At 38.8% G+C, this 17,297-nt stretch overlaps 1 protein-coding gene across 1 annotated transcript in view; it reads right to left on the reverse strand.

Moving 5' to 3' along the window:
• Positions 1-17,297, reverse strand: part of nectin1b (nectin cell adhesion molecule 1b) — a gene marked incomplete at both ends in the record, with an annotated part of 52,760 nt that overhangs the window by 4,784 nt on the left and 30,679 nt on the right. Inside the window, 3 exons of the mRNA XM_080845038.1 lie at positions 3,511-3,612; positions 4,516-4,609; positions 14,294-14,441. Coding sequence (XP_080701164.1) covers positions 3,511-3,612; positions 4,516-4,609; positions 14,294-14,441 — 344 coding nt within the window. The remainder of the gene's footprint in view (positions 1-3,510; positions 3,613-4,515; positions 4,610-14,293; positions 14,442-17,297) is intronic.

A 17,297-nucleotide genomic window follows, 5' to 3' on the forward strand; every position in this document is an offset into this window, starting at 1 on the left:
ACATGTGAGGCCTCCACTCAAGATGACTGATTTTTCTATCTAATTATTATACAGAGCCTCCATCAGTGTTTTTCTTAGATCTACCCATTAATTGTAACACTACAAAAACACCACACATGCCTTTACACAAAGCCATGCAAAGACTCATGCATTTACAACACTCACAAAACCACACTGAAAAAAAATCATCAAATTAGTTGTTTGGTTTTTGTTGTTAGTATTACATGATTGGCGAGGACGACTCTTATTGTACCAACAGTTTTAGTAAAATGATTCCACTAAAATGGTATCCATTTCATTGTTTTAAAAACATTTTTGCAAGTTTCTGTTGAACCATGAAGTATCCTGCTTACCATGGAGTGATTTTGAATATGTTCTCCCAAAAATAACACTGTGGTATTTTCTCAGTTATTTGATTTGTTTAGCCTTGTTTAGCCATTTGGTTTGTTTAGCTTGGAAAGTACACTTTTGTACAGCTGAAAAAGAAAATATAACCCCGGAAGAAGGGAATAAAAAAACAAAGCAAGGGGTAAGACACTGAGGACACATTGAAGGAGTGCACTGTGAGAAAGTGAGGAGTTTAACTAAAAAGACAGTAAATGGAGGAGAAGTAAAAAGGGGGTGCTTCTGCATGTGTACCTTGAGGCCAGAGTCTTAGGGGAAAGGCCTACAATGGCATGCGCTAGTGTGAGCTAGGCTGGATGGTTGCATACTCGACCAGGTCCCCGCCAGTGTGAGCAGAGCTTCTCGGGCTGGGAGAGGAGGCCAAAGCTGCAGTATCCAGCTCCGCATACTGGACATCACAGTCCATGTGGCTAGAGTTCTGGAGATAAGAGAGGCGAAAGGTGTGTGTGAGGAGTGTGACTGTGAATGAGAGATAGAGTTGAGAGCAAGACAGATAGAGAGATTAGAGCGCTAGATAGAGAGAGAAAGAGAGAGAGAGAGAGACCGAAGATGGTGGGAGAGACAGAACAGAGAGTGAAAGTCTTTGTTTGTGTTTGCGTGTGTGTGTGCGTGTATGAGATAGACATGGAGATTTAGATGAAGTGTGTTTTGATAGAAGATAGACTCCAGACTCAAGTCCAATCAAAGAGAAGAGGACAGGAAAACTAATGGAGAGGCATGACGATGGCCACAAAAAAATGTTCAAACAGAAGCGTTTGTACAGATAAAGAAATGGACATATTTGGTGTAATGATAAATGTATGAAATGGTGGACGAACCATGAACTACAATCAACAGACAATTTAGGATAGTTATTGGAAAATAACTAGAAACTAGAGGACAACCTGACATAATCCAGATGTCCAGATACAGACACATGAATTTTGTTGAAACTAATAAAATAGGGACAAACGAAAGCAAAAACAGAGACCAAAAATATGTAGTTTTTCCAGTGTAAAGTAATTTGTCCAATTGTGTGAGCATTTCTTTGACGCTTTTGAGGGGAGAATACCATTAGACACAACAAGGGAGACTTTCATTAAGGAAATGTTAGCAAAAAAGAACTGAAACAAATCAAAAGAACAAGGCAACAAGATTGTGGTTGTATGAAACAAACAATTGAAACAGACTGTAGGAGATGAGCATGAGAGACAGATTTTTGTTCCTGGCTATATAAATGTCAAAGCCTTTTGAAGATCATAAATCATTCTGAAAAGGAGAACACATGTGGATGTTACACAACATTGGCAAGGTTATTGATACAGTAAATTTAAAAAAACATGTTGGACAGATTTAGCGTTACAACTTCCTACATCATCTTTCTCTGTTTTTTGGGGGTTTCAACTCTCGCACGGAAGTCGCTATAGATAACTAATATCTAGAAATAGCTTCCATGGAACTGGCATTAAGAATCGATTTGGAATGCAAAGAAAGATATGTGTCACTGAATGACGACGCAGGGAGTCAGGTCTAAGTCTGCTTCAGTTTCTTGCAACTGAGAAGATGTAAGCATCTGCAGTTCACATGACCATCAAGATTAAAAAAGGAAAAAAACGTATTCCATCGATATGTACCTCATGACTACATTGTCCTGTTATATACACAGTTTAATATCACTGAGCTCCTTTGTGAAACCATTTCAGAGTTTCAAAGTTTGTATCTGTTATATGACTAAAGCACAATACACTCAACATAATGTGAGCAGTTAGAGATTGAGTGTTATATCTCCCTGAGGGAGGGAGGGAGGAAGAATGGTCTCAGTCAACTGGGAAGAGAAGGTAGGGTTACCAATTCTTTGAAAACTGTAAATAAACAATGATAGAATTAATTTAACTAAAAATGTAAAGAACATTTGTTACAAATGAAGCGAGCATTAGAAATGTACTGTTGTAACAGCTTGAATAGGAATGCAGACCTGGTTGCCACAAATCATCACACACTTTATGAAATTACCAAGCTTCCTGAAAGAATACCAGTTGTCTTAACGACTCACAAATGCAATCGTTGAGATGCTTTTGGTCCCTTTCCACTTGACATTGTTTTTGTTGATATTTTGTTGACACAAACTCTGTGATAAATGCATGGTATTATCTGGTTCCAAGCTTTATTCAGGTTGATGTGTTGATGTGTTTTGTCCTGTAGAGGTTGTATATTTGTTTTCTTTTCCATTAACCCTCTTGGTGGAATCTAGGATTCCCCAATTACAGAGCTCTTAAGATTATAAATAAGAGGGGGACCTTTTTCCAATTTCCAGGGGTTTTGTTTATGTAAGTAAGTGCTGGGCATCTGTGCTGTGCACATGGACTTTAAATTGGCATGCACAGTTCTGTATCATGTTGTAATAATTCATGTTAAATGGCACTGAACATATTCTGAGTTAATTTCTTATAAATTTCACTGCTGACAATGATCAGTGGATTTAAACAGGAGATATAGTTTAACTAACACAAAATACAAGTCTCACAGGTCAATCTAAGAAATAAGTCAGTTTAAAAACTGAGATATGGTACAATACATGCAAACATTTAGCCTCCTTAGTAGGCTACAGCAATGTACCAACATCCTAGCTGTCCACTGCTCTTAAGTAACAAGACAGTTCACAGTAAAGGACAAAATTCCCTAAATGTCCCTTCAGAGCATGACATGGTATCATGTAATGGAATGTAGTGTCACATAACATAGCAATAATATACCCTCTTGGCTCTATATTTAAGCATAAGCATTTAAGAATAACATATGGCAACGTGTGGTGTGGTCATTATGGCACATTTTAAAAAGGATGGTTGAAATGAAGTAGGGAATTCAAATTTGCAATTTTTCTTTTAAGATTAAATATTGAATATTAAAGTTAAATTATGCTTAAAAGCTAAAAGCTACCACTGAGTAGACAATGTGATAGAGCACTAATATTAAACCTTGATGCATGTTCAATTACAGAGATGTAACACTCTCGACAATCCACAGGTCCAGATTTGCTTCAAGTGACCATTCACTTCTACCACAAATACAAGAGGGGTCAATTACAAAACCAATCTCTTGCAAGTTGTCTGGGGCAACAAAACTCACCATCTTATCAGTGAAGGCAGTTGACTCAGAAGGCGCCATGTCATAGTAAGGAGGCTGGAGAGGAAGCTTCTGCATTTCCTCATCTTTGTCCAAGTGAACCACCTATTTGAGACACCACAGCTCAGGAAAAGGTGGACAAATTGTTGTTGTGATAAAAATATGAATGTTGTTTGACATGCAAAGTTTTTTTTTCTGCAATTAAGCTTTTTTTTTAATTTTACATTAATCCTAAACAACATATTTGACTATCAACATCACTGATACAGTCATTAGCCAATGCCCATGAAATGTAAATATTAAGTTCACTAACAATCTACAACTACAACTATAAAAGACCAAAATAGCGTGTCTGTGTTTGGAGCAGGGTGCTATCAAATATCCCTGGATATGGGTATTTTACACAGAGGAAAGAGCTACTTTTTATGTAAATTCCCTTAACATACTTCTGCAGCCAGGTAAATAGGTACATACAAGACTAGTTTCTACAAGGATGAATAAAAACAAGGGAATCAAATCGGCTACTGAAGAACTAATGTAATGTAAAATCCATTTCACCAACGACCAAAGACTTCAGCAGCATTGATTTTTTTTTTTTTAAACTGAAAACTAGGATATTGGCATTGAAATTAACTTGAACCAGCTGAACAGCTACACTGAACTAAAAGACAGTGATTGGAATAAGGAAGATTTCTATATTTATTCCTGTCTGCCTTTTTCAGTGCGTGTTTACAGTATATATAAAAACAGAACCTTAGTTCTGTCTTAGTAGGCTTTCCCTGTAAGCACACATACGCCTCCAAAATGTCTATGTTATGTCAATACATCTGGAAAAGATATAAAAACAGTGATTGCTCATCTGGAAGATGTCTCAGAGTCATCAGATTTTAATGTCTACGGTTTAGCAATAAATTACTTGAATTTATTAAAAAAGCGACTTCACTCAGTTCACCAACACAAATGGAATTTCCCAAACACATTTCCATGTGTGAACTGGATCTTGCTTACCTGAATGTCTTCAGATGTCAGGTGGCCTTTGAGATCACTGTTCTTCTTTTTGGGAGGTGGTGGGGCTGGCTTGTGAGCAGGTGGGAGGTCTGTCCTATTAGGGGAAGGTAGAAAAGGTATTAGTTCATAGTGAAGACATTTTAACCTGTGAAGCGATGCCTGTCACATGAACATTAGAGGAAACGTTCATTTTATGACTGGACAGTTTTGTTTTTTCATACCATACGCAATATGTTTTTTATATCTCATTCTGGTGTGTCTAGAACATTTTTGGGGGTTTCATAAAAATATTATGCACAAGTGATATCTTTGTCGCATTCATCCTCTCCGTAATTTTAATCCCAACTGCTCAATTTAATGTTAACTTCAACTGATGTTAGTTAAATGCATCCTGGAAATCTACAGAAGCAAAAATAATTATATAATCATAACAATGGCAGGGTCTGTCATAAGATGGATCACTCAGCAATTGAATTGGCATATTATGTAGCTGAAGATAATATATAACAAAAAGGCTTCATGTATGGCATCTGTCCTACCTACAGTTATGTTAAATAATCAAGCCAAATGTATCCGGGACTCTGGCACACAGAAAGCAAGATTTTCTTTTGCATTGTATTACATTTGACTAAATGCACTTGCTATCATAACAATAAAGTGTGGGCAGCATGATATCAATAGTGTGGGCAAAGTCAATCCTTGACAGCACCTCAGATGCAAAGGGTGTGAAAGTAGATTTTGTTTAATATCATGCTCTTCTTGTGTGCTCATTCATAACGCGATCCTCTTGTCTCTGACCACTGTCCAGACTTCTCCTTGGTTCTTCATCTTATTCTGCATCCATCTCTACAACTGCAACCAAATACATAGAGGTGCACCAAGAAGCCCTGCTCCAGAATGCAACCACAGAGCACAACAATGACCAAACCACAGAGCCAAGAAAACACTGGCATGGCATCACAGCAAGTCTCTGCCTTCCAGTGGCCCAGCCAAAGCCCACAAAACATCTGTGGAGAGACCTGAAAATGCTGGTTCACAGATACTGCCTATCCAATCTGATAGAGATTGAGAGGACCAGGGTAGACTGTCTTAGTTCAGGTGTGCAATGCTTGTAAACTTTTACCCAAGAAGAAGTCGGAATACTTTTACAAAACATTTCAATTTTCACTTTTCTGTGGGTTATTGAGTGTTGATTGGTAGACAAAATTAAAAATACATCTATTGAAAATCTAATCTACAACATAATAAAGAGGGGAAATAGTGATTTCAATCCACAGTATATGAGCGCATTACAATATATTCTCGAATGTTTGTTTCAACAATCTTAATATATTTGCATCACATTTGAAGCCATTCCAAGTCCATGAACTACGTATTTGGCACTAAACCACATGAGCTGTCGGCCAGGGCACAGGCTCGAGAGACGAGGAGATGAGAATGCTTATAACAGTAATGAGTGCCATCCCAAGCTGGGCCATACCAAGGAATCAATCTAAGAATGACTATATCCTATTGTGCTTTTTCATTTCTTAATTTTCCAGTTCAAAATAGAACGTTAAATAATACATTCAAATTCACACACACGCATTTTACATTGCAGTGGAAAAATTCATTCAATATGTATTATAAAGTTGCCATATATTGGTTCTTCTGTTCCAAGATCAAGAGATCAAAAAGAGCAATTATCTTGTGCAGTATACATGCATGCATTATCTTTTCAACTGTTCATGACCCCATCATTCATTTATTCACTCACTCACCCACCCACACAGAATGAGTAATGTGACCTTTCAGCAAGGCCAGCTGACGTCTCCTCTAATACTGTATGTGTATACCTCGTGCATGAGCGCACCCTATCTTTCAAGCTCATTATTTCCAGTCCATATGACCTTGTCTCAAGACTGCGCGTTGCTCTTAAACCACAGCATGCGCCACGGACAGCTAACACCAACGCTGCTCCCATGCGTCACCTATATAGACAACACAGGCATTTATAGAAAGGTGAACTGATAACATTATGTAATTATATACACCACTATAACATTATCATTCTGATGAAAATATACATCCACAGCTATATTCCTCACAAATAAAGAAATAAGTCTTTGTTGACAGGTCACTTAGCAAAAGGTCCTACTGTGGCTCAATTCAAAATCAACCAAATGAAATGAGAGGCTACAGGAAGCGATTCGGTTTGATTGCGTTTTACCTTTAGAGGCTCATTTGCATTACTAGCTCAAAGCGGTGGTCTCCTAGCTTCATTCTTTGCACTCCTGAATTATTTATTTAATTATCTATTTTTGTAATCACGTTGCACATTGCACACACACACACCACAACCTCCTGAGGTTACACAGGGCGAGAGAGCGAGAGAGAGGGGGAGAGGGAGAGAGAAGCTTGTCAGAACTGGTTGACACTAGAGAGGAGAGAAGCCTCTGTATTTAGCTCTAAAAGCATCAATCCACTGCATCCGCCAAAACCTCAAAGCAACACACACTCACAGTGTTCTCTATTCATACCTATCCCATTTGAAATGGCATTGCCCACAGGAAGGGTATCTCTCCAAATGGCTCTTCCTTTCTGTTGGAGCCTACATGAATGCCAAAACTATAAATACAGAAACAGCTGAACTAATGGACATTACTGTTCAATAAAAAAGGCATGTTTATTATTTTGATTTGGAATTGAAATATCCCACTGACACACACACTGAGAGAAGCATAAGGTCAATTGTTTTCATCTTTCTGAAAGGACAACATAATAAATATTGATAATGAAAGAGGTTTTAAAATAGCTAAAAGTCTATCTTGTAGCTTTGATTTCTTCTGAATTTGGCAGTGAGTTGAACATCAGGTCCTGTACCTGTACCTGTACATGTAGTTTTCCATGCATGTAAACCATTACACTGTTGATGTCTTGAAAGCCATGGATGATGAGTGGCTTGATTTGTGAGATAAACCATTTTTCCTTTAATCTGTCAAATCTCTGTGTTGTTTAAAATGCAAACATCATGCAGTAAGGAGTTCTGGTCTAAAACTAGCAAGCAAACTACCAAAAACCTTCCAAACACCATTGACACCTCAGTTTGCACTGACTAAAGTTGCTACCATGCTAACTTGTGTCTTTTGGTAAATAGTTGCCAAAGTTGTGCTGTAAAAGTGTTTCTTTTTCACAGAGTGTTCTGGCCTAGAACACAGAACTACATAGTATGCGCTCGTGTGAAGGACAGATAAGCACACATGTCGTTCCCACTAGTCATTCAAAATATGTACGATCAAAATTAATTTGAAATTGTATGCCAAAACTAGTTGACCATGAGTTTCTAAAAGTGCAAAGCCTGCAAACTGCACTGAGGCTGGGTTCCCACTGATGAGTCTTCCATGCTGAAATGAGCGCTCTGGCTGTGACTAGACACGAGCCCTGTCTCCCAATTTCCCAAATGCCTTGTAAGCCCCGGTAGTTTGTAGCATTCAGCTTACAAATCATCTTACATTTCCAGACCATTTCCCACAAGCATGGTAACTCAAGGAGCACTTGAAAACGCTCATTGATCTACGGCTCTGGAGAAGTCATAGATGGGGAAGTGCTTCTTCACATGGACTCCTTACTCGGGTCACCAGAAGAACATACAGGGGAATTAACAACAACAACAACAACAACAACAATCCATTTGGCAGTGTTATTGCCACCGTATATCCTTTATTATCATTTTACAGTCTATAACCTTTTAGCTTTTCATTAAGAGAATAAGCTATTTGTAGCCATGGAAATATGATTACGGACCCATAGTTGGCAAAGTATGAAACGAGACATTGGCAGGTATGTTACTGACTCTATTTGTCATACCTTTCTTTTTAAGTTATAGTTTGTTAGATGTGCAGCTATGAAAGGTCGCTGGCCTTCAAATCAGTTAGTACAATAAGAAGTTTAATAAGCAGCTGTGACATCACCGGATATCACCAATTTAGGTGAGATTTCAGTACTGTTTAGATTTTTAGATTTAGGTCGTTTACTACTTACGAAATTGTAGCAGGTCTAACTCTTTTTGTATTTTCCTGCCTAGTTTGACAATTCCTACGACTTGTTCATTGACGTTGACCAATAGGATGACAGAGTGATCTCTGCCATATGATACATGGCGAAGAGAGAGAGGGATGCTGCAGTTGTGGCTGTCTGGTGGAACAGTGAAAACGAAAAGGTTGACCTGTGGCAACTATACCCCTGCCTTTTTGACCTTTCCTTGGGGGAGTACCATGACAGAGACCAAACATTTAAATGTTGAGAAATAAGAGGCAATTCAGCAACCTGCTGAGTAGCTGGTCATAGCCATGGTTGACAATTACTTGACCCTTCTCCATGACAACCTTTGAATTCATAGAAGGACATCAGGAGTCAAACTTGTAGTCTTACCGGTGTCGCATCCAAGACACAGCAAGAATTTATACCGCGACAATTGCCTAATCTGACATGGTGACCATCATGAAAGACATTGTGAAGTCTGATCCTGCCATAAATCATCGTTATTGGGAAATTGGGTCTTGTCAGAAGGATCATTTGGAGTTTAAGATAATTTAATGTTCTGTTGTGAGGCCTTCAAATCAGTATGGCTCTTGGGACCTACGTAGCTGTCTGACACATTCTATCATGATACTGCAGGTGAAAATTAGCCTGAGTAAAAGTTAGTTTTTTCACTGTAACTAAAGGAACTGAAACTATAATCAATCATTCAATGTGTTAGACATTTTAGTACTCTTGATTTCATTCTGGTGGCCTAAAGTCATTGAAAAGACTTACACCAGCAAGCATTCTTATAGCAGTCACTTAGAGACCATACTCTTGACATACCAACATAGAAACAGACCCTGTTCTCATAATACAGAACAATGAAAGATCAAAACAAGATAGTCTACAAAAACAAAAGGGTCATGCTGCATTTGCACCAAATGTTATACAGACTCATGCAAATGAAACAGATCATGCGGATTGATACGAGGAAAGACTGCACAGGATATAGTAGCAGATTTAGCACAAGTCTAATTTTAATACCTGAATAAAGTGCTTCAATATTTGAAATAATCCTAAGAATGGCTTTGTAACTAATACAATGTAAAGCATAACGATGCTTGTTTAACTGAATTAGTCTTAACTCGATTAAAGTATTACTTTTCTGGGGTTTGGTGCTAAAGTTAACTTGTGACAATTTCAACTTCACTATGGACTTGAGGCGTTGAGACCTATGAGACCTGATAATGTTAACACCAGCAGATTATTCCTGTTACAGGTTATCTTTTAGGTTTTGATATAGATTCTACATTTTAGATATGTATCTGTCTTTTGAGCTTTGCTTTTTTAAATGACAAAAATAATCGCAACTACAAGTAAAGTACTTGTAGGTTTTTGGCCTCTTAATGCAGCCAAGCATGGCTTAAGGTAGGAGAGACCACATAACTCATATTTCCATAAATAATATACTATATTAGAGAGAATTAAATAAGGAGAACTTCCATCTGGGTTATCATTTTATTCTTAATTCTTTATCTTAATTGATGTGCTAAAATACTGCTTGCATTGACACGGTAGAGCAAACAATATTTTGTTTGGCCATCATGCCACAACGTCTCCATCAAGGGACCTGAGACAGGGTGAGGGGAAGGACATGGAGAGGGTTAGGGTTATACGAGTCTGATGCTTTTACTTTCCTGGTAGGGGATTCAGGCTTCTCAGGAGGCTGAATGACCGGGGGTTGGGTGACCGGACCCTGGGTCACACAACTATCAGCCACAGCAATGCTGGGAGGAAACGAGGAGAGATAGAGAGTGGTTACCAGCGCAGTAGAAAAGGAGAGAAAGAGAGAGAGAAGTGAACTATGAAAGAGACAGCGGAAATCGAGAGTAAAAAAGCGTGCGATCTTCGATTTGGATGTAAAGAGTGGGTTGGGAGTGAAAAAAAGCTCCCACAATGGTCAATTATTTTGAATAAGTGTTTGAATTTTAAAGACAATCCAAGTATTTTATACGTATATCTCAGCTGTGAGCATGCATGAGTGAATGTAAAAATCCTGTCTTTGCCTTTGTTTAATATCTAGAACAATTACAGAAAGTTGACATATTGGCATTCTGTTTCCAAATTAGATTATTTAGTAAAGATGTCCATTTATGATTTAACTGTTTTTAGCCAAATAGAGGTTTTAGCTAAATTGAAGGGTCTTTTATAAATAAATATTTTGTCTTGTGTACAGAAATGTACCACAATAGACCTTAATTTTCTTAATGAAACATTTAAGTTTTTCATGCTAACAACATTTCATGCTAGCTCAACCACAAAGACCCTTCAACTAATCACCTCTATTTTAATTTACAGTAAGTAACTGGAAAAAGTCAATTCTGCTCTAACATGTGGATGAATTCTTCCTCTGTGGTGCTCAATGAAAACCTTTGCCACTGCGGAGCATTCTCAGCTTTTGGTTGAACTTCAAGTGGAATGTCCCAGCTGAACAAACCACGGGCAAAACAGTTCCATGAAAACATCGTAACTGAGGAAAGCAAGTTAGGAAAACTGAGGAAACAATCAGATTACATGGACTGTATCCAATTCAAGTAGCTAGCTACAGTACATGCTTGGATTTGACCTCCTAATTCATTTGTTGAATGTGTAGCAATATTTTAGACTACCTTGAGTCTCCTTGGTAACAACCATGCCATATATTTGAACCTGTGTACTAAAGCTAATGTTTAATTTCACTTCTGATTCCCATTACTTACCAACATCATCTGTGCTTTATCATTAATCTGTCAAACATTTCAGTATGCTTGTGAGCCTTTAGACTCATGAGTTTTATGTCTGTCTTGCAGACTGCCAAAATGCAATATTGATGCACACTAATCCTCACCATCTTGATTCTTTAGAGTTTAATCTAGCAAGTCACATGAATTTCACCATCAATGAGCTAAGAGCTAAGGGCAAGATTGGGAGGTCCTTAATTCATGTTCAAAACTGAGGCAAGCTGAGAGCCCTGCTTGCAGAAAGTGCAAGTAAAATTGTGTTTAAAGGCGAAGTGAACAGCTAATCAGACCTACGGAGGTTGTGTACATTGGGAAGAGAAAGGAACCTAGCACTTGGAAGCCTGTCAGTGTCGAGCACTGATGTATGTGTCAAGATGGTCTGGGCCCACACACTGAAATAAAAGGACCTCACCACTTTGTGCTCTGGATCTTTCCCTGCCACTGTGAATCCATTCTTAATTTTTTCAAGGTCATATTTTGTCTGACAAAACTCTTGGGTTATGTAACTTCCATCACCCTTCCGGATTAAGTCTTCTAAAATGCTTGCGGGCTAGCTCTCACATTTAGAAAAGGCTGAATAAAACTGTGACTTTGGTTTAGAACTTTTAAACTTTGATTAGTTTGAATTCTAAACCACCACCTGACTGGTGCTGACTGTTACCATGGAAACAGAAGACAAATTCTGCTGCAGAGGTAACATTATGATGTTGAAACTCATAATAACACTGATCTCAATGGTTCACAACCAAAATGAGAGAATCATTAAGCGCCTCATGATCCTTATCGGTGCCTCATGATCCAACTTCAATCCAGTTTAATACCAAAATACCCAGCTGGCCTAAATGTTTATGGGAATTTGGGAAGTACCTTCATGGCCCACCAGTTGAGAATCCCTGCTTTAAACAATCAGGAAATGTCTGGATGAGAGATTGTGGAAGCGGATTTGGTGGTTCAACTTGTCGATGGCTGCTGACAGGTCCAGCAAGATGCAAAGCTGTTCCAGGAGAATGATCACATCAGTCTGGAATGCTGCAGATGACCATGACAGACATGGCTTAAGACCTTAAGTCCTTTTGAGAAACTTGAATAAAAAGGTGAGGAGTGAGACCAGCCTGTAATTCTCCACCTGAGAACATAGTAGGATGACTACACTAGAAAGGGAGTGGACCCGATTCCTGCATCAAGATCTGAATCCAGGTCTCTAGTATTGCCTTTTTTCACTTAGCTGCTCTCAAAATGACACATTGCTTTTTCAAATGCCATCAGTTAACCAAGGATGGGACAGGTGAGAGTGACTGGGACTTGTAGATAGAGGGCAGTGACTTTTCAGAAAAGAGCTGAATGTGGAGCAAAGAGAATCATTCATCTATAGCCAAGTCCTTATAGGCAAGTCTCGCCACTAAGCCACCATCTTGGCAATGCCAAGGTAGCTTTATAAGGGCAAACAAGATCAGGCTGGGAGAGATCAGGCTCCTATCTAAATTAATGGGGAGAGATCAGGCTCCTATCTAAATGGATGAGGAGAGGTCAGACTACTATCTAAATGAATGGGGAGATCAGGTTCCTATCTAAATGGATGGGGAGAGATCTGTAACTCCACATAGGATGGTCAAACGGACAGTCCAACAGCGTAAAAATCTTTTCCCCAACCCACAAGAAACAAAAAACTGTAGCCTTTTTTTTTGTGTTGACTTGCACCAAATTTCGCATTGTTCGCATACAGTGAACTAAATGAAGTCATGGTCATACAGGTTAAAATTAGTGTTTGTAGGCATGTCTGTTGAAGTTTTGCATCAGGCAAAGGTCTAGCACTTTGAATAAGAGGGCTGCTCATCCATGGAAGATGAAATGAGCTCAGAGCTCAGGACCAAGTCTGATGGATGTGCTCACATCACTTCGGGTTAGCAGTGAACACTTGTCTTGTGGAATAGAAGACAGCAATATGTCCAGACCAGATGAGTCACCGAGAGGGCATGACGCTCAACTGAGGTGTATTTGTTTAAAGGAAAGAGTTCTATGAGAAGGCCTGTCCCACTTCCTTGCACAGAGTGTGTAATGTGGAAAGAGCTGTCAAGATAGCAGTGTTTACAGCTTTATCCATGTTTCAGTGAGAGCCAGTATCCATATGGACAACTGCCAAGCAGGGATAAAATCAGATTTATTGGCTGCTGATTGACAGTTCCACAACCCGACTGAAAGAGGAAAGACCGGTGTTAGGCAGATTGCCTTGCCTAACCTTGCCTTCTGTTGCGTAAAGGCACCTTCTTTGTTTGTATGACTGGGACAGATTGGAAGCACATTTCTTTGAGGGATGGAATGCACAGGCAGACTGAAGTCCTGAGAGACGGAGCAAAGTGTAAAAGACTTGCCAGTGTTCTTGTCAGGAGTGGATTCGCACAGGTAGATTTCCTAGGCTTTATGCAAGTTTGTCTTAAAACCACAGCAGATGTTTCACTGCATCTGATGCTTAAAATATTAGTACTAATATTGTTTATGGCTGATACCCCTCCCCCACCCCCATTACAGTTTATTGAGCTCCTAAAGGTGCTAATGAACTTGCCTTAAGTGCACAACTCCCTGAAATGGTTGCCTGCAATGGACAAACTAATCTCTGCACCTCATTAAGTCACTGCAAAAGAAATTCACTTTGTAAACAATTGCGTCCAACAAGAGATTGCTGATTTTGTAAAAAAAAAAAATTGCTTAGTCACATTCTTCTAATGTCTCAACAGTCTCCATTTGATCTTGTCATTTGGCCATTATCTTTTGTCTCAGTGTTAAGTGCGCCCAGAAAAGGAGTATGGTATTTGTTTACATACAGCTTCACTGTCCAAACCTTTGAGTCATTCGGTAGAGTTCAGACACATTTTATTCATAGTATTTGACCTCAGTTAGCTAGTTACCTTTCGCTACACTAACCCTAAAGGTCAACATAGTCCTCCAGGTCTCTGAGCCCAACCAAGTGTGAGATCATTGGTTACATGTTCAGTACTCACAGGTCATTGTCTGTCTCAGTCCGTGGTTTCTGGCCCCGTTTATAAACCATGTAGATAGTCAGAAACGCTCCGATGATGAGTCCTGCCACAACCACCAATCCCAGAACGCCAACAAAGCCACCAGGGAAAACTTGTGGTAGAGGCTTTTCTGCAGAGGGAAGTGAAAGAGATAGGAAATTGAATCAATGAATTTATTGTGCAAGATGTCTTTGTCCCTAATTACACTTAACCTTTGTTGCACATAAATGTAAACAACACAAGTCATATACATACTGGTGTACAGCTGGTATTCATACCTGAAAGAATGGTCAGACTTGCACCCCAACCAAAATAGTGCACAAATATACCAGATCATTTCATGACAAATGTTACTTTCGGACCTTTAGACTCTTACCAAAACATTTGAAGTAAGCCCTTGATGCCTCTTGTACATATGTAGGTGTAGAAACAACCAAAGACTGATTTGTTTACATCTTTGTGTCTCCCCACACATGTATTTTAACAGTTTAGGAGACTTGGGATAAACCATAAGGTTAAAACTAGTGTGAAATACATTACTCCTGTGGTTGCCTACAAATAATAATGTATAAAATAATAGATAATATAGAGCTTGATGTAGACTCCTTAAGACATCATCCATGTAGACAGCCGTACTTCATTCTCAAGCAACCATTTTGCAGGCAGCACAAGAGGAGCAACTAAACAGATTCAAAGATTGTACAGTACATTTCCAGATCTGGTTGGCAAAGACCAATGACCACATTCACACACCAAATGTATCATTCTCATGTAATAAGATAAAGTCCAGCAAGACTTTCTCTGTGCCTTTCAGACCTGTGGTTTGTTTGTTTGTTTGTTTGTTCCACACCATGGTTAACATCATCAGTTTTGCCGTTGCCCTTTTGCTTGGATTGATTTCACTTGGCAGTATTCCAAGTAGAACTAACTCTCTGAGGGCACATTGAAATATATGTCATCATATGTGGTCTGGTTTGTATTGGCAGGGGAAAGCATAGTAATGGTACTTCAGACCAAAACAACCCATCCATTACCAGTTGGATGAGATTACCTTAGGCAGATTCCATTGTATCTGGTATGGTTTGTTTGCGGTAAGCACAAAAGCGGGCCCCAATACAACCTAATTGCAGAAAGTAAACCACTGTACCATGTATACACAATACATGGTACTGTGGTATACATTCTGCAACTAGGGTTGTATTGGAGCTCGCTTTTGTGCTTACCGCAAACAAACCATACCAGATACAATTTTGCAAATTTTAATTTACAGTCACAAAAGTCTGTGCCACAAAGTTATCAACATTACTTAAGTAAGGATGTCACTAAATCGTTCAGTGACTTGTTTCACTTGAATCAGTTCAAGGCAAAGTCTGCCATTCTGGCGAAAGGTTATTGATATTTGATTTCAACGACCAATCAAATTAGTTGTGTACTCCTGAAGCAACATGTTGGTTGGCTGTAATTGTTTATGGCTTGGCTCATGACGATTCGTTTGTTTCCCATTTACAGCACCAGGGGTGTACAAACACCAGAGTTATGAGAGTCATGTACACCAGAGTTATTTTTGAGCACACACAATGAATAGATAATTAGATGGCTGCTGGTTGTTATACCAGCTATCAAAATGAGTGCCAGGATACAGACCCGAGGTTCAGCTCAGATGCCTACTTGAAATCTGGGTTCAAGAGTTCATCTGAAAGTATACAAAAATATAATTCGAGACATACTGTACATTTTTTATTTATTTATTTTATTTTGACCTGGAGCTTTTTTTTTGTTTTTTTTGGCCTGGAAGTTTAAAGAAACTGAACTGCATTTTACAATTTGCAACTCAACGTACATTTTGGTCATGCAATATGAAAATGCATTTTGCCATTTTGCAATTGACAATGCAATATGCAAAGCAGCAATGTAATCCTAAATTCAGTTTGAATTATTTGTATTCACAATTAGAATGACAATGTCAATTGCATTTTATGATTTTTGCCCCTTTATTCAAATGTATTTCCCCTTTGCAACTGACAATTCAATTCATTTTCTTTTGGTTCAAATTTTCATTTACAGTCACAAAAGTCTGTGCCACAAAGGTATCAACATTTTGGTGTGAAAGGGCCTTTTGGGGTCTTTAGTTAGGATGTCACTTAATCGTTCAGTGACTTGTTTCACTTGAATCAATTCAAGGCCGAGTCTGCCATTCTGTTGAAAGGTTATTGATATTTGATTACAACGACCAATCAAATTAGTTGTGTACTCCTGAAGCAACATGTTGGTTGGCTGGAATTGTTTATGGCTTGGCTCAAGATGCCTAGTTCGATTCCCATTTACAGCACCAGGGCTGTACAAACACCAGAGTTATGAGAGTCATGTACAAACACCAGTGTTATTTTTGAGCCCACACAATGAATAGATAATAAGATGACTTGAGGAGCCATTCGCTGAAGCTGACCAAAAGTGTAATGGATTAGAATAACAGACTGCATTCCTTCAGCCACACAAGGGGACTGCTTCTAGACAATGGTGGCAATGCCAGTAGACCATGGTGAACAGCTGGCAGATGAATATATCGAAACTAACTACATCCACAGTCAACCTTATGAGCTTGCATGAATTTGCAGTCTGTAATGTTGCAAAGAAGTTCCAAAAAGGTCCAACATTTTATAATGACCACTGCAACAAATTCATGACTGCTGCCATTGGCAACGGGTTTTGTGCTTTTAATTCACATATTTCATATCATTCTGCAAGTAGTAACGGGAATTAATTGTAACTTGAAGTCAGCGCATAGGCATAGGTTGCTGTGCAACACCTGAAACTACAAAGTTCTTTTTGCATGAAGAATAATTTTTTTCTATAGCTATTCAGTCCCATGCACCAACCAAGAAGGAGCTGATTAGATTAAACCCAGTGGCATGCATCAGTCATGATGCTTTATTAATCAAAGCATCCACCAAATTATTTCACACCTTCATTTCTCATCTGCCCTCTC

Source organism: Sprattus sprattus (genome assembly GCF_963457725.1).
Source record: "Sprattus sprattus genome assembly, chromosome: 9".
NCBI classification, from domain to species: Eukaryota; Metazoa; Chordata; class Actinopteri; order Clupeiformes; family Clupeidae; genus Sprattus; species Sprattus sprattus.